The 18,181-nt window shown below is 47.3% G+C and overlaps 1 protein-coding gene across 5 annotated transcripts in view; it reads left to right on the forward strand.

Annotated features, from left to right (window-relative positions):
- Positions 1 to 910: 910 nt before the first annotated feature.
- Positions 911 to 18,181, forward strand: part of ATXN2 (ataxin 2) — a 139,873-nt gene continuing 122,602 nt past the window's right edge. For 4 of the 5 annotated variants that reach the window (XM_044275783.1, XM_044275785.1, XM_044275784.1 and 1 more), the window contains exon 1: positions 912 to 1,462. In XM_044275783.1, coding sequence (XP_044131718.1) covers positions 1,374 to 1,462 — 89 coding nt within the window. In that variant the 5' untranslated portion in view covers positions 912 to 1,373. Of the gene's footprint in view, positions 1,463 to 18,181 lie in introns of all 5 variants that reach the window. The other variant, XM_044275786.1, reaches the window with a different exon arrangement.

An 18,181-nucleotide genomic window follows, 5' to 3' on the forward strand; every position in this document is an offset into this window, starting at 1 on the left:
GTATATAGAGGCATGGTCCTGTGGACCTCTGTACATGGACGCATAGTCCCCACTGTACATAGACGCATAGTCCCCGCTGTATATAGAGGCATGGTCCTCTGTACATGGACGCATAGTCCCCGCTGTACATAGAGGCATGGTCCTCTGTACATGGACGCATAGTCCCCGCTGTACATAGAGGCATGGTCCTCTGTACATGGACGCATAGTCCCTGCTGTACATAGACCCCGATGTACATAGAGGCATGGTCCTCGCTGTATATAGAGGCATGGTCCTCTGTACATAGACGCATAGTCCCCGCTGTACATAGAGGCATGGTCCTCTGTTCATAGACGCATAGTCCCCGCTGTACATAGAGGCATGGTCCTCTGTACATGGACGCATAGTCCCCGCTGTACATAGAGGCATGGTCCTCTGTACATAGACGCATAGTCCCCGCTGTACATAGAGGCATGGTCCTCTGTACATAGACGCATAGTCCCCGCTGTATATAGAGGCATGGTCCTCTGTACATGGACGCATAGTCCCCGCTGTACATAGAGGCATGGTCCTCTGTACATGGACGCATAGTCCCCGCTGTACATAGAGGCATGGTCCTCTATACATAGACGCACAGTCCCCGCTGTATATAGAGGCATGGTCCTCTGTACATGGACGCATAGTCCCCGCTGTACATAGAGGCATGGTCCTCTATACATAGACGCACAGTCCCCGCTGTACATAGAGGCATGGTCCTCTGTACATAGACTCATAGTCCCCGCTGTACACACGGGTACAGACTGGCCGCACTACTAGAATACATAGTAATCCGCCGCCTCCCCCTGTGACACAGAGGACCGCACAGCTCCCAACCAAGCAGCAGCACAAACCGGCTCACGTGTTCTACAGCATACAGCCCGCCCCCTCTGAGGTATCCCTCCGACTTCCCGTAATGAGTCCCCGGCGTGCAGCCTCTGCTGTTTAGCCTCGGTTCCCTTTTGCGTCTTCTCGCCCCGGCATTCAGTCCCCGGAGAAGTAATCTGATTTTACAACCGGTTTCGGTCGTGGAGAGCGGAGCGGACGTCGCGGGCACGGTGCAGGCGGATATAGTAACGGCGCAGGGTTGTATTCCTCCGCGGCTCCGTTTTCATCAGACTGTTTTGGTCTTGCTCGCCTGTGGCAACCGCGGAGACTTGAGCGGCGGTGATCTCGTGCGCCCGGCCTGCAGCCCCAGCCGTCCCGTCGCCGCTAGGCCCGCGCTCTGACCGCCCCGGTCTTCTAACCACTTTTGTGACTCGTTATTTTTTATAACGCAGAGGAGAAGCCGCTTCCTTTCGCTTTCACCCCGGTTCGTCAGCTGCTGCTTTTGACTGCCGGTTGTTTATGGGACCGTCATGTCCATGAAACAGACCGGTAATAACAGGAAGCCCGGCGGGGCCAACGTGCCGGCGCCCGGAGGAGGAGGCAGACAGAACATGGGCAGGTGGGTGATGTCTAGGGGAAGCCATGTTATTAAAGGGCGTTGCGGGTGTGGGAGGAGGGGTGGCGGAGGGACTAGGCCGCGGGGCTGTCCAGGCCTCACCTTCAGGGCTGCCGGGGGTGGAGGCCTGGACGTGTCGCAGGCGGCGGGGGAAGCCATGTCATGTGCGCTCACGTTTGACCGCAGGGACAGGATGACCGAGTGACGCATGCCAGGCAGGGGGTGACATTGCCGGGGAGGGATGGTCTGCAGCCTGTTCTATCATGGACGCCGGCTCCTGTCATGTGCTCCCGCTGCCCCATGTGTTGTGCGGCGGGGCGGAGGGGGTTAATCCGCAGTGCTCTCCAGTGGCAGACAGGGCGTCTGTGCCGGCTGCGCATTCCGTGTGCCGCGGCCGCTGCTGCAGGGATCACAGGGCTGGAGCTGGGCTGCTGACCGCTGCCGCAGCGCATCTCCTGGTACGGTGTAGTGTCTTCTGCTCAGTGGCGTCTCTAGCTTTCAAAATTTGGGGGGGCACACTGGGGGCCAGGACAAAAGTAGGGGGGGCAGCTATAACAACGATACATTTACACAAGTACGCTTCGAAATGCTGCGATACCTAAAACCGCAACAGGGAAGAAAAGTCCAGCTGTCTGTGGATGACACTTTTATAAAGAGGGGGATCTGTGGATGACACTGCTATGGGGGGATCTGTGGATGCCACATACCGGGTATAGCATCTTATGCTATATGTGTCATCCACAGATCCACCCCATGACAGTGTCATCCCCATTTCCCCCTCCATAACAGTGTCATCCCCATTTCCCCCTCCATAACAGTGTCATCCACAGATCCCCCTCCCCGCCTCTCACAGGAGTGTACATTTGACATTTCTAAACCGTAATCCATATCCTGCAGTAACTTTAACTTTAAATCAGGATTAAGCGGCCGCTCATCTCTACTAGTACCTTAACCTTACACCACTCGGCTAGCTTCGGTAACAGGGCCAGGCTACAGCCTACAGGTACTGCCTGTTAGTTGTTATCGAGCGAGCGCTCATTTCTGCAGGTCAGAGGATACGGATTACAGTTTAGAAGAAATGTACACTCCTGTGAGCGGTCCAGACCAGTGGCGGATCCAGAGCCTGGTCTCGGGAGAGGCACTTCCAGATTATTTTCTGTCCGCCGCCACAGAACAAGGGTGCTTATAGAACAGACTCCACAGTGTAGCGGTATCCTGTATACTGTGTGGCACAGTGTAGCGGTATATTGTATATCGTGGGGCACAGTGTAGAGGTATACTGTATATTGTGTGGCACAGTGTAGAGGTATACTGTATATTGTGTGGCACAGTGTAGAGGTATACTGTATATTGTGTGGCACAGTGTAGAGGTATACTGTATATTGTGTGGCACAGTGTAGCGGTATACTGTATATTGTGTGGCACAGTGTAGCGGTATACTGTATATCGTGGGGCACAGTGTAGAGGTATACTGTATATCGTGGGGCACAGTGTAGAGGTATACGGTATACTGTGTGGCACAGTGTAGAGGTATACTGTGTGGCACAGTGTAGAGGTATACTGTGTGGCACAGTGTAGAGGTATACTGTGTGGCACAGTGTAGAGGTATACTGTGTGGCACAGTGTAGAGGTATACTGTGTGGCACAGTGTAGAGGTATACTGTATATTGTGTGGCACAGTGTAGAGGTATACTGTATATTGTGTGGCACAGTGTAGAGGTATACTGTATATTGTGTGGCACAGTGTAGGCTATATGTGTATAACATAAACATATTTCATATGAACACTTACAGTTACTTGGCTTGGCCCTTGGGGATCTCGGACGCCACTTCCACACTTTGGCCGGGGGCTCGGCGGAGCTGATGTGTTTTATCCTAATGAGAAAGATTTCATAATAAGGATTTGGAGAAGGGGCAGAGGGACAGCAGAGCAGGGAGAGGCAGGTGCTGCTACTAGGGGGTCATACCATGGGGGAGTAATAAAGCCCACCATTATGCCCCCCAGTAGAAATAATTCTCCTTATAATGTGACAATGCAAAAAATACCCCCTTATGCCCCCAGTTGAGCTAATGTCCCCCATAATGTGCCAGTATAAAATACCCCTATATAGTGCCCCCAGTAAATGCCCCCATAGTGCTCCTCTCCCCCTTCCTCCTAGTGCCCCCCATAATGTACCAGTATAAAATGCCCCAGTAGATGCCCTCAGTGTCCCCCATAATTTTGCAAGTATAAATTACCCCTTCTTAGTGCCCCCGTAGATGACTCCATAGTACTCCTCTCCCCCCTTCCCCATAGTACCCACCATAATGTGTCCCAGTATAAAATGCTACTGTACAGAGCCCCCCATATAAAACACCCCTTCTTTGTGTTGCCTCAGTAGATGCCCCTATAGTGCCCACCAATAATGTGCCAGTAATAAGCCCCCCATTACGTGCCAGCAATAAGCCCCCCATTACGTGCCAGTAATAAGCCCCCCATCATGTGCCAGTAATAAGCCCCCCATCATGTGCCAGTAATAAGCCCCCCATTACGTGTCAGTAATAAGCCCCCCATTACGTGCCAGTAATCATGTGCCATTATTAAGTCGCCCCCCATTACGTGTCAGTAATAAGACCCCATTACGTGCCAGTAATCATGTGCTATTATTAAGTCGCCCCCCATTACGTCAGTAATAAGCCCCCCATTACGTGCCAGTAATCATGTGGCATTATTAAGTCCCCCCATCATGTGGCATTATTAAGTCCCCCCCATCATGTGGCATTATTAAGTCCCCCCCCATCATGTGCCATTATTAAGTCCCCCCATCATGTGCCATTATTAAGTCCCCCCCATCATGTGCCATTAAGTCCCCCCCATCATGTGGCATTATTAAGTCCCCCCCCATCATGTGGCATTATTAAGTCCCCCCCATCATGTGGCATTATTAAGTCCCCCCCCATCATGTGGCATTATTAAGTCCCCCCCCATCATGTGCCATTATTAAGTCCCCCCCATCATGTGCCATTATTAAGTCCCCCCCATCATGTGCCATTATTAAGTCCCCCCCATCATGTGCCATTATTAAGTCCCCCCCATCATGTGCCATTATTAAGTCCCCCCCATCATGTGCCATTATTAAGTCCCCCCCCATCATGTGCCATTATTAAGTCCCCCCCATCATGTGCCATTATTAAGTCCCCCCCATCATGTGCCATTATTAAGTCCCCCCCATCATGTGCCATTATTAAGTCCCCCCCCATCATGTGCCATTATTAAGTCCCCCCCATCATGTGCCATTATTAAGTCCCCCCCCATCATGTGCCATTATTAAGTCCCCCCCATCATGTGCCATTATTAAGTCCCCCCCCATCATGTGCCATTATTAAGTCCCCCCCCATCATGTGCCATTATTAAGTCCCCCCCCCATCATGTGCCATTATTAAGTCCCCCCCATCATGTGCCATTATTAAGTCCCCCCCATCATGTGCCATTATTAAGTCCCCCCCATCATGTGCCATTATTAAGTCCCCCCCCATCATGTGCCATTAATAAGTCCCCCCCCCATCATGTGCCATTATTAAGTCCCCCCCATCATGTGCCATTATTAAGTCCCCCCCATCATGTGCCATTATTAAGTCCCCCCCCATCATGTGCCATTATTAAGTCCCCCCCCATCATGTGCCATTATTAAGTCCCCCCCCATCATGTGCCATTATTAAGTCCCCCCCCATCATGTGCCATTATTAAGTCCCCCCCCCATCATGTGCCATTATTAAGTCCCCCCCCATCATGTGCCATTAATAAGTCCCCCCCCATCATGTGCCATTATTAAGTCCCCCCCCATCATGTGCCATTATTAAGTCCCCCCCGTCATGTGCCATTATTAAGTCCCCCCTCCGTCATGTGCCATTATTAAGTCCCCCCTCCGTCATGTGCCATTATTAAGTCCCCCCCGATCATGTGCCATTATTAAGTCCCCCCATCATGTGCCATTATTAAGTCCCCCCCATCATGTGCCATTATTAAGTCCCCCCCATCATGTGGCATTATTAAGTCCCCCCCCATCATGTGGCATTATTAAGTCCCCCCCCATCATGTGGCATTATTAAGTCCCCCCCCATCATGTGGCATTATTAAGTCCCCCCCCATCATGTGGCATTATTAAGTCCCCCCCATCATGTGGCATTATTAAGTCCCCCACCCCTTCAGTATCACTATTGTAAGAAAAAAAAAAAAAAAAAAAAAAAGAACACTTATACTTACCTCAGTGGCAGCGATGCGATGCAGGCCTCTTCTGGTCTGTGTCCCACGCTGTATGGCTCAGGCAGCGCGATGACGTCATCGCGCCGCCTGCGCCGGCCTCTGATAGGCTGCCGGCCTAGTGCCGGCAGCCTATCAGAGCAAGGGGAAAGGACACGCCTCTCCCTCCCCTGCACCGCCGCTGGCACAGGCAGTAGTAAGGAGATGAGCGCAATGGAAGCGCTCATCTCCCTGTGCCCGGCGGCGGCGGCTCACTTTGGGGGGGGCGCATTTTAGTTGGGGGGGCACATGGGGGGGCCGAGCATGATGTAGGGGGGGCCGTGGCCCCCTCTGGCCCCCCCCTGGCGACGCCACTGCTTCTGCTGGGCAGGACCAGTCACCTGCCTCCATTATGTCTCATAGATTTCACATCCCCCTCCATTAAAACAAATATCAGTGCAACCCATAAAGTGATGTTTCAGGGACAACCAATCTGCCTGGCACAAGTTCCACGGTGTGTCAGGCCTTTGGTCGCTTGTATTGGCAGGCTGTCACTTGTTGTGTCCTCTTACCAGAAAGTGATAAGGCAGAGGAGGGCGACTCAAGGACCAAGTTACATGTGACTTTACTCCTGGCTTTATTGGGGGGTATGTCCTTTCTAAATATTGCCATTTTATATATTTTATAAAATGGCACGTACGGACCATACGACATTGTCCGTAATCATGGAAATGTTATAGAGGACGTTCTCGGATCAGCAACTGATGGAACCAGGTAGAAGATAAATTGTGTCCTCGGTTGCGTCCTATAAAGGCGATCGTGTCTCGGTCACGGTTCTAAACAGCATTTCCTTTGAATCGGTTTGTCTCATACATGGAAGTCATAATAACTGTCGTAATGGGAGGAGGAAAGTGGGTGAGGGAAGCTGAGGAGCACGGAGGGGTCCACGTAGTAGAAGGTCAAGTACTCATGGGTCTTAGCATAGTTGTAAGAAATACCACTGTGATATTAGCTAGGAGTCTATGTACATAATGTGGTATAAGGTGTGAGAGGAGATGAGATCTATGGTTTCCAAAGCCCCGTAAAGGCCGTATTATTATTATGTATTAAAACGCCTGTGTCTCACCCAAATAGAGGGACTTCTGGTTTCCCATCTGGCCAGTTCTTCTAGGCCAGTGATGCCCAACCTGCGGCCCTCCAGCTGTTCTAAAACTACAACTCCCAGCATCCTGGACAGCTTACAGCTATCAGTCTATAGCAGGGCATGGTGGGAGTTGTATTTTTGCAACAGCTGGAGAGCTGCAGGTTGGGCATCACTGTTCTAGGCGATGTCTTTTATTTTTATTCAGCAGGTAATAGTCCATTGTCACCAAATGGAGCCATTTACCATTAGGAAGGACACTTGTCACATAGGCAGTCACAGGAAGGGCCATCAGTCATTTCAAAGCAGTGTCTTGTCAATAGCATACGGGTGATCGCTTCAGTGGGTGACATTTAAAGGGCAGTAAGAGGGATGGGCAGGATTGGTTCAAGAAGGACGTCATTTCCAACCCGTCTTTCATACACCCATATCCATTTCTGAGTCCTCCCCGATCTTATTCATACCAGTTACCGGGGATGGCTGATCCTTGGACGTGCCATCACTGTGATCGGTCAGCCCTGCTGATCACAAAGTGGTGGCATATTCCAGAAGATATTAGTTAGTGCTGTGGTCACAGTCGTAGACTATACGTGATTAAAGGGCTGCCTATCTGTATGGCCTCTAATATTGAATGCATACAGTTATATTAAAGGGGTTTCTGGGATTGAAGTACTGATGACCTCTCCTCAGGACAGGTCATCAGTATCTGATCTGGGACCCCTGGCGATCAGCTGATGCAGGAGGGCTGCAGCCTCTACCTGTGACATCTTGTCAGTCAGTCACGTGGACGTCATGCAGCTTAGTCCCATTCAGGTAAGATGTCAAGCATTGATTGTATGTTTTGTGGTCTGCAAACTGCAGATCCGCAAAACACAGATTCCGGCCGTGTGCAGGCCTCCTTTTTATTTTTATTTTTTTCACTACTATAGAAATGTCCTTTCCTTGTCCACAAGTATGGGACACGTCTTAATTTTTATTTTATTTTTGGCGGGACTAGAGCATGAACATACGGATGCAGACAGCAAATGGTGCGCTATCTGCATTTTTTGTGGGTCCATTGGAATGAATGGGTCTGCATCTGATCCTCAAAAAATGCAGATCGGACGTGGACCAAAAATATGCATGAGGCCTAACTCCTATAGCGGCTGTGCCTGGTATTGCTGCTTTACAATATACAGCGTTCCTTTAATGCTATGAAGGGGTCATAGCCGTAGAACACTGGCTTCGTCAAACAGCCGATCGGTGGGGTGCCCGGAGTCAGACCCCCATCGATCCTAGTGATGACCTATCTCAAGGATAGGTTGTCGGTTTTTAATTCCTGGAAAGTAGCTTGGTGGCCATACGTTTCTTGACAAAACTGAAGTGGATCCTTTAAGAGGAAAGACGGGAAATATTTTCCTTCGGGCCTTTGAATCTGTAGGGTGCATTCACACTACAGTGTATGTCAGATATACTTTGGAATTCCCAACTTAGACCTTGTTCACATTTCCATTTTCCATGGACAGCACACGTACCCATTGATTTAAATGTGCACTGGGTCTGTGGAAAAATCACTGGGAGCGTGCACCACAATGTAGACCAAACCCGTCCATTGAAGTCTTGGGTCTATGAAAAACCACTGACAAAACGTGGACGCCATCACTGGTTAGAGATGCTATGGAAATTGATTTTCAGCTGAGCAGTGTCTGTGGAATCTGGGTGGCACACGGATAGATAAATCTATCCGTGGACGTAAAACAGATACGTAAATGTGAAGGAGGCCTTAAACCTCCAGGGCATGCCACTGTATAAGCACAGATTGGCATGTGTCACGCAGGCTCCTATTTTAAAAAATGTATAACATTTACTGTACTTTTTTCTTTACTGGATGCTTCTGTAAAAAATAAGCGTACTTGGCTGACTAAGCCAAAAGGACTAAGTATTTTGGCCTCTGTCACTTGAATGGGGGCCATTTCGATGGGGTGCTGTCTGCTTAATTTAAAGGAGTTGTCCGGGTTCAGAGCTGAACCCGAACATAACCATATTTTCACCCAGGCAGCCCCCCTGATAGCACCGGAGCATCTCATGCTTAGATGCGCTCCCTTGCCCTGTGCTACATTTCGCAGGGCCCCGGGCTCTTCTGTTTATAATAACACACTGCCAGGCGGAGGCTTCCGGCTCTGATGGGCGTGCTTTAGCGCTGCCCTAGCCGTTTAATGGCTAAGGCAGTGCTAAAGCCCGCACGTCAGTACCGGTGACGTCACCAGGCTTCCTAGCAACCCTATGGAGAGCCTGGTTCGTCACCGCAACTCGAGAAAATGCCTTTACCCTGCGCGATTTAGCGCAAGGCATAGGAGAGCATCGGAGCAAGAACTGCTCCAATGGTTAAGTCAGGGGGGCTGCCTGAGTGAAAATGGAGGTATGTCCGGGTTTAGCTCTGAACTCAGACAACCCCTTTAAAAGCTTGTATTATTTTAGTTGTGCCTCTGAATTACATGCACTAAAGAACCCCACAAAAACCCATCCTCCCTAGGACGTCCACAGACGTGCATGTCGCTGTATGTACAGGATGGGAGGCAGTAATGGCTACAATATATTGAACACCCGCGGTCTACTGGAGTCTCTAAATTCCCGGCAGAGATTTCTGATTTGCCTTTCAGATGTCATCTCAGAAATATCCCAATCGTGTGTCCCCATGCTGTAGAGTGGTTTGCCGATGGCAGATCGTAATTAGACACTGCGATTTGCTGCGGGCAAATCCTGATCTCTCCGCATGCTGAAAGATCAGGATTGCCCGATGAAATTGGCAGCAGTATTACACTGCAAGATGATCGCTAAATACTGTTACTACGAATGCTCATTAGCGATCATCGGGCAAAAAATCTCCTTGTCTCATATACCCTTAAAGGGGTTGTCCAAAGTCTTACACATTGCCCCCTGTGCCAGGGCCCTTCATATAGATTATACTTAACCCGCTCTCGGCACGCACGCCGCTCCTGATCCCTGCACGGCTCCATCTTCCCATCGCCTGTATCAAAACATCTGGCGATTGGGGGAGCAGCCAATAACAGGCTGCAATGGGAGCGAGCCTCCCTAGCATCGCGGGTGACGCTAGGGAGGATTGGAGATGCAGTGGCGGCCAGGTCGGGATCTGGAGCGGGGTAGTTATAATCTATATGAGGGGCCTGGGCATGTTAGACTTTGGATAACCTCTTTAAATCTGAACCAGAGATTCATGAACTGCTCCAATGCTCGTGTCAGGGGGGCTACTGGGGAGAAAATGGAGGTATTACAACCCTTTTAAACCACCGTGTAATTTCTCAGATTCTCAATATATTTGCTGGGTTGCGGCTAGATCTCTGCTGGTTCCCCCTTAAAGTTAATGGAGCCGGACGGCATTCATGTAGTTTGCGCCAATGCCGGATCCAGAGAGACCTGACAGGCTGTTCCTCTGCCGGTTCTCACAAATGCTAGTGTGAAACTAGCCTTAGCCCCCTGCTGTGCGGCATATTCATCTGTCCAGTTGTCCATTATTGTGCCATTACGATGACATTGGCAAGAGTGGTCTCATATAGGAAGGAATAGCAACAGACTGGATCCCTGCTGTGCCTGATACATCCATATCCGGAGTGTAAATGAAGTGCATGCAGGCCCTCTGTTAGCTGATCCATTGAACAGGCCTTTTCCTCGTATGCAGCATTTTCTGGTAGGGTGCTCTGACCTATGCTGGATGTCGGATAACAGCAATATTATGTCCTCCTCCTGCCTCTGTTTCCAGAGAATGGTGGGCCTGTAACAGGTTGCTCACATTTTGCATCCATCCTCCATAGGGTTTTGATGACATGTTGAAGTTTTTAGGGGAAGCTGGGACTCTGCTGGAAATACTAGGGGAAGGGCAAGGATCGCTGTGATTACTGTGTGGTGGGGTGGGAGAGGGGTTGCCTGTTGTGATCAGCGAGGGGCGCTGCTGTGACAGCAGAAGGGCTGCAGGGCTTACACAGATGAAACCACTACTTGAAGGGGGCAAACTCCAGGCTGGCACATTCTGGTTGCACTGCATTTGCTGGACTTGCATGTCACCTTCACCTCAGGGTTGGAGAACTTGGCCTAGGACATAACGCTGCTGGCTCCTGAACCAGACTAATATTTGTCCAGGCCTGCCTTTGACTATGCTCTTGTGTGGCATCTGAAGTTTGATGTCTGCTGAATTTTGAGCTGCTCAGTTTGACAATGCTGCATTTAAGTCAGCTTTCAGAAAAAAACTAATTGAGATATGTATAGAATGGATCCCGTCCCAAAAAACCCTGGGAAATCTTTCTGTTTTATGACCATCTGAACTCAGTTTTAAATGGCCTTTTAGAATGTAGGAGGGACGTCCAATAATTGCATACAGGGTCAGCACTTGCTCTGTAGGTTCATGGTGCACATGATATAAGCCGTGTATAGTAAAGGACTTCACATCCGTTCCAGGCTTTACTAATATCTAGGCAGTCAGTTCCCCCAAAAGTTTATTACTGCTTCATAAGTCTAAATTAAATTCTGATCATGAAGTGAGCCATATTTTGTGAACCAGTCAACAACTGTATGCTGCCCTCACTGAGGTCAACAAAGTAGTGACAGACCCTCTGATTTCTGCAGCATGTCATTCATGACTTAAAGGGGTTGTCTTAGCTCAGCAAGTGGCATTGATCATGTAGAGAAAGTTCATACAAGCCACTTACTAATGTATGGTGACTGTCCGCATTCCTTCCTTTCCTGGATTCATTTTCCCATCACATTATACGCTGCTCGTTTACGACCACCCTGTAATCCAGCAGCAGTGGCTGTGGTTGTTCACTATAGATCCAGCCTCATACTCATTGCAGCTCAAGCCTGAAAGTCAGGAGCTCCTAGTCTGGCTACACGTGCAGAAGCGCTACCACAGGAGGACACTCATCGGCCGCATCACTAAGCAGTGCGGACCGCCATACACACCCCCCAAAAAAGGGATCTCCAACAAGAGTGACCTCCAATTAGCCTATGGTGACAAGGATACAGACTTGATAACGGGGTCTGCGTACCCCGAAACGCGTCGTCTTTGCTAACCAAAAAATAATAAATACTTCGTATCCTCAACTGGGTTGTGAATTGCGCCTTGTGTCCACCCGCTCACTGCATGAACCCAGTGCAGACGAGCCCCCTCCCCATATACCACAATTCGCACCAAAGTGGCGGCTTGGCTCCCGCCCATGGTCAACTTGGACGATAATCGGCTGCACCAACCAACATCACCCCACGATTTTACCTCCGCCAGAACTGTACTACCAAAAAGTACAACCTAACCAAGGTGAGTAGCAACCACTCACCCTGGCTAGGAACAAATAAACATATCTTGTCAACCACCACCTATGAGCGCCTTCTCCCCTTTTCTCTTTGGCCATTTAATCACTCATCATAGTCTGATGATTGACAGCCTTCTCCTTAGGGTGAATGCACACGTTGCGGCTGTGCTGCCTTTTTTAGTGCTGCAAAAAATAAATTAAAAAAAATGCAGTTTTTGCAACAACATTTTGCATTTATTTCCACCAAAGGGAAGAACGCACAAAAAACCTGAATTAGGCCTCATGGACATGACCATAGTTTTGGTCCACGTCCGATCCGCATTTTTTGCGGATTTGATGTGGACACGTTCATTTCAAAGATGCCTACATCTCACTGTGTGCTGTCCACAGCCATATTTCTATTCTGTAGCCCTGCAAAAAAGAGAGAACATGTCCTATTCTTGTCTGTGTTGTGGACAAGGGCAGGATGTACCGATCCGCAAAATGTGGAATGCACACGGGCGGTATCCCTGTTTTGCGGATTAATTACATTAATGTAATTGAAGTCTGCTCTGTATTTTCCCTTGCTGGAAGGAAACGCTCTATAACCACAGGTATGTTACAAAAACCACATGTGTTGTGTTTTTTATTTTTTTTATTTTTTTGCTGCATCAAAAACGCAGCACAGCCGAAACGTGTCCCAGAGCCCGTCTCAACACTCATTATAGCTCTGATAAGAATGTGACGTAAGGGCCGAGAATCCCGCAGGTAATCGCTAATGAGTGTCCACATTAACACTCTCTAGCGATTATCTGGCGGTGTAAAAGTGCGTTTTGCTGGTTCATGGGGTAATAGAAAGTTAACAGAAAAATCGTTTGCCAGCGGCACATCATGCTGTGTAAACATGATCTGCTAGCAAACGAGTCAATATGGGGACTAGCGATTGCATTAGCGATCATTCCTCCCATACTGTGGAGGAGATCACTGCATGTAAATACAACGGCCTTCACTGATGAGCAGGCGATTGTTGGGAAGGCATTCTTTCTACCTGGCAATTGCCTCTTGTTTTGTCCCGTCTAAAGGGACCTTTCATATAAGTATGTGACCTTTTAGTAATTTAGAAATGAGGGTTATTAGATGATGGCATAAAGTCAAAGTAAAAAGTACTATACACACAGCTAGAAAAACTTAACCCTTTGACAGAACAGCTCAATATTTTTTATAAAGACCAATGGAAAAATAGATTTTTAGCCCAAAATAAGTAAAATGCGGTCATAAAAAAATTGCCCCCGAAGGTGTACATAGGCGTTAAATCTACATCAGCTCGGAGCGGACATAGATTTCAGTCTAGTGTGCAGACTGCCGTGGGAGGCCTGTTCCTAGTCATAAACTAAGGCTACTTTCACACTAGCATTTCTATTTTCCAGTATTGAGATCGTCATAGGATCTCAATAGCGGAGAAAAACACTTGTTTTGTCCCCATTCATTGTCAATGGAGACAAAACGTAACTGAACAGAATGGAATGCTCCAAAATGCATTCCGTTCCGTTGCGTTTAGTGATGAGCGAGCATGCTAGGCCGAATACCTTTTAGTCTCGAGCATTGCTATGCTCGGCAGATCCGAGTGCTCGGCCAAATAATTCAATTGCTCAAATACAATTTAATACAATGGGAGAAAACCAGGCACCCCCTGCTCATAAGACAAGAGGGTGTCTAGTTCATAAAAAAAAAAAAAAAAAGGCTAGAAATTGATGGCAACAGCATTACGAGGATAGCTGGATGCGTCTTAAACTCAACTATTAAGTATGACATACAATAGACAACCACACAAAGGCTGTATGCCAAAAGCCAGGTATGTGCCCAATCTATCCACGAGACAGATGACAGCATACCTTACCATGGCAGCCTTATGCACTATTAGATATCCCAAACCAGCTCCCATCTGACTGAGAACCAGTAAACCTCAGTTATTTTGCATCTGTTGGATGGCTTGGGTGGATCTGCACACCTAGATTAAAGGGCTTCTGTCACCCCCCATTGTGCAATTTTCATTAGCCGACATTAGCCATTTGCTAATGTCAGCTGAGTGCAATCATACATGTCCTACCTTTGTCTGTGGCTTATTTCTTGTAAAAATCATACCTTTTATTATATGCAAATTTCTTCACTACCAGCCAGTTGGGCGTGTACTTGCTGGTAGCCACCGCTTCTAGACACGCCCCATCTCCTCTTGATAGACAGGGCCAGCAAGCGCTCTCCTCCTCCCACTGACCCTGTCTGCTGCTGAATTCCCACGCCTGCGCCATAACGTTCCTCGATCGGCACAGGCGTACTGAGTGAAGGACGTGCGTTTGCCAGCTCCTACCTCAGTGCGCCTGCGCCGATTACGTCACACTACACCTGGAAGAGAAGACTGCCGACATCAGCGATAATCGTCAGTCTTCTCTTCCGGGTGTAGTGTGACGTAATCAGCACAGGCGCACTGAGGAAGGAGCTGGCATGCGCGCATCCTTCACTCATCCTTCGCCTGTGCCGATTGAGGAACATTGCGGCGCAGGAATTCAGCAGCAGACAGGGCCAGCGGGAGGAGGAGAGCGCTCGCTGGCCCTGTTTATCAAGAGGAGATGGGGCGTGTCTAGAAGTGGCAGATGCTGCGCCTACCAGCAAGTACACGCCCAACTTGCTGGTAGTGAAGAAATTTGCATATGAGAAGTGTGATTTTTACAAGAAATAAGCCACAGACAAAGGTAGGACATGTATGATTGCACTCAGCTGACATTAGCAAATGGCTAATGTCGGCTAATGAAAATTGCACAATGGGGGGTGACAGAAGCCCTTTAATATCATTAGGGCGACAAAAGTCTGTTATATACAGTACAGACCAAAGAGTTTTCTTTATTTTCATGACTATGAAAATTGTAGATTCACACTGAAGGTATCAGAACTATAAATTAACACATGTGGAATTTGTATACATAACAAAAAAGTGTGAAACAACGGAAAATGTCATATTCTAGGTTCTTCAAAGTAGCCATCTTTTGCTTTGCACACTCTTGGCATTCTCTTGATGAGCTTCAAGAGGTAGTCACCTGAAATGGTCTTCCAACAGTCTTGAAGGAGTTCCCAGAGATGCTTGGCACTTGTTGGCCCTTTTGCCTTTACTCTGCGGTCCAGCTCACCCAAAATCATCTCAATTGGGTTCAGGCCCGGTGACAGTGGAGGCCAGGTCATCTGGCGCAGCACCCCATCACTCTCCTTGATGGTCAAATAGCCCTTACACAGCCTGGAGGTGTGTTTGGGGTCATTGTCCTGTTGAAAAATAAATGATGGTCCAACTAAACGAAAACCGGATGGAATAGCATGCCGCTGAAAGATGCTGTGGTAGCCATGCTGGTTCAGTATGCCTTCAATTTTGAATAAATCCCCAACAGTGTCACCAGCAAAGCACCCCCACACCATTACACCTCCTCCTCCATGCTTCACGGTGGGAACCAGGCATGTAGAGTCCATCCGTTCACCTTTTCTGCGTCGCACAAAGACACGGTGGTTGGAACCAAAGATCTCAAATTTGGACTCGTCAGACCAAAGCACAGATTTCCACTGGTCTAATGTCCATTCCTTGTGTTCTTTAGCCCAAACAAGTCTCTTCTGCTTGTTGCCTGTCCTTAGCAGTGGTTTCCTAGCAGATATTCCACCATGATGGCCTGATTCACACAGTCTCCTCTTAACAGTTGTTCTAGAGATGTGTCTGCTGCTAGAACTCTGTGTGGCATTGACCTGGTCTCTAATCTGAGCTGCTGTTAACCTGCAATTTCTGAGGCTGGTCACTCGGATGAACTTATCCTCCGCAGCAGAGGTGACTCTTGGTCTTCCTTTCCTGGGGCGGTCCGCATGTGAGCCAGTTTCTTTGTAGCGCTTGATGGATTTTGTGACTGCACTTGGGGACACTTTCAAAGTTTTCCCAATTTTTCGGACTGACTGACCTTCATTTCTTAAAGTAATGATGGCCACTCGTTTTTCTTTACTTAGCTGCTTTTTTCTTGCCATAATACAAATTCTAACAGTCTATTCAGTAGGACTATTAGCTGTGTATCCACCTGACTTCTCCACAAGGCAACTGATGGCCCCAACCCCATTTATAAGGCAAGAAATCCCACTTATTAAACCTGACAGGGCACACCTGTGAAGTGAAAACCATTTCAGATGACTACCTCTTGAAGCTCATCAAGAGAATGCCAAGAGTGTGCAAAGCAGTAATCAAAGCAAAAGGTGGCTACTTTGAAGAACCTAGAATATGACCTATTTTCAGTTGTTTCACACTTTTTTGTTATGTATATAATTCCACATGTGTTAATTCATAATTTTGATGCCTTTAGTGTGAATCTACAATTTTCATAGTCATGAAAATAAAGAAAACTCTTTGAATGAGAAGGTGTGTCCAAACTTTTGGTCTGTACTGTAGCTATATATATTTTATTTTTATTTTTTTATGTAGTAATAACTTTGGAATGTTTTTTCTTATCCAAGCCATTCTGAGACTTTTTTCACGTGGCACATTGTACTTCATGTTAGTGGTAAAGTTAAGTAGAAATGCTTTACCTTTATAAAATTTACGTAAAAAGTTGGTATCATTTTGTAAATGTAGTTTTTTAAGGATATTAGATGGCTTAGAATTTTATAAGCAATTTTTGAAATTTAAGAATTTCCAAAACTGACTTTTATTAGGACTAAGTTGCTTTTGAAGGGCGTACATAATCCATAAATGACCCTATTTTAGAAACTAAACCCCTCAAATTATTCAAAACTGATTTTACAAACTTTGTTAACCCTTTAGGCGTTTCACAAGAATTAAAGGACAAATTATTATTTATTTTTTCTGATTTTCCATTTTTATCTAATTTCCCGTAATACAGCAAGGGTTAACCAAACCTAGCCAATCAAATGTCCATGTATTACCTTGATTCTGATGGTAATAAGAACACCTCATATATGGTGGTAAACTGCCCTATAGGCAAACAGCAGGGCTCAGGAGAGGAGTGCCATATGGTTTTTGGAGGTCAGATTTTGCAGTTATGGTTTTTAGGTGCCATCTCGCTTTTGAAGAGACCCTAAGATAAAACGCTAAAATGTGACCACATTTTAGAAACTACACCCCTCAAGGATTTTTTTTTCAAGGGCTGTAGTGGGCACTTTGACCAAACAAGCGTTTCATAGAATTGAAACACACTTGTTAGTGAAAAATTACATCTTTTCCAATAAAATGTCGCTTTAGCCCAAGTTTTTAGATTTCACAAGGCGTAATAAGAGAAAATCGCTTTACAATTTACTATTTTCTCCCAAATGTGGCAAAACCCTATATGTGGTCATAAACTGCTGTATGGGCACACAGCAGAACTCAGAATGGAAGGAGTTCCATATGGATTTTGGTGGACTAATTTCGCTGGAATAATTTTCAAGGGTCATGTTGCATTTGAAGAGATCCTGAGGTAACCCTACAGTAGAAACCCCCCAAGAAGTTACCCCGTTTGGGAAACTTCTCCCTTTCAAGACATTTTTCAAGGGGTGTAGTGAGCACAGGCCTTTTTATAGAATTTAGAAACACTTGGCTGTGAAAATGAAAAATGACATTTCTTACAATAGAATGGCGTTTTAGCGCCAATTTTTTTCCTTTTCACAAGGGGAACCATGAGAAACGGAACCCCACAATTTGTTACCCATTTTTTCCTCAATTCTCTGTACCTGTAAACTCCTGTATGGGCACACGGCAGGACTAATAGGGGAAGGAGTGGCATATGGATTTTGGAAGCGAGATTTCGATTAAATAGTTTTCAACTACACCCCTGTCCTTTATGCGATTTTTCAGTGCAGGTTTCACAGTGATACATGGTGTCCTTTTGTATCTCTTTTGGAACACACTCTGAATCTTTTTTGGATCCTTCCATGCCTTGCTGCTTGGGGGACTCCACGAGGAAATTGTTGTCCTGGTACAATACAGGCACCATCCCTTCTAGAAGTATTGGGGCCCTCCCTTTCTGATTTTGAAAAACTAGGGCCTTAATCACCACCACTTTCACATGCGTGGC

This window comes from Bufo gargarizans, chromosome 1 (assembly GCF_014858855.1).
Source record: "Bufo gargarizans isolate SCDJY-AF-19 chromosome 1, ASM1485885v1, whole genome shotgun sequence".
Lineage (NCBI taxonomy): Eukaryota > Metazoa > Chordata > Amphibia > Anura > Bufonidae > Bufo > Bufo gargarizans.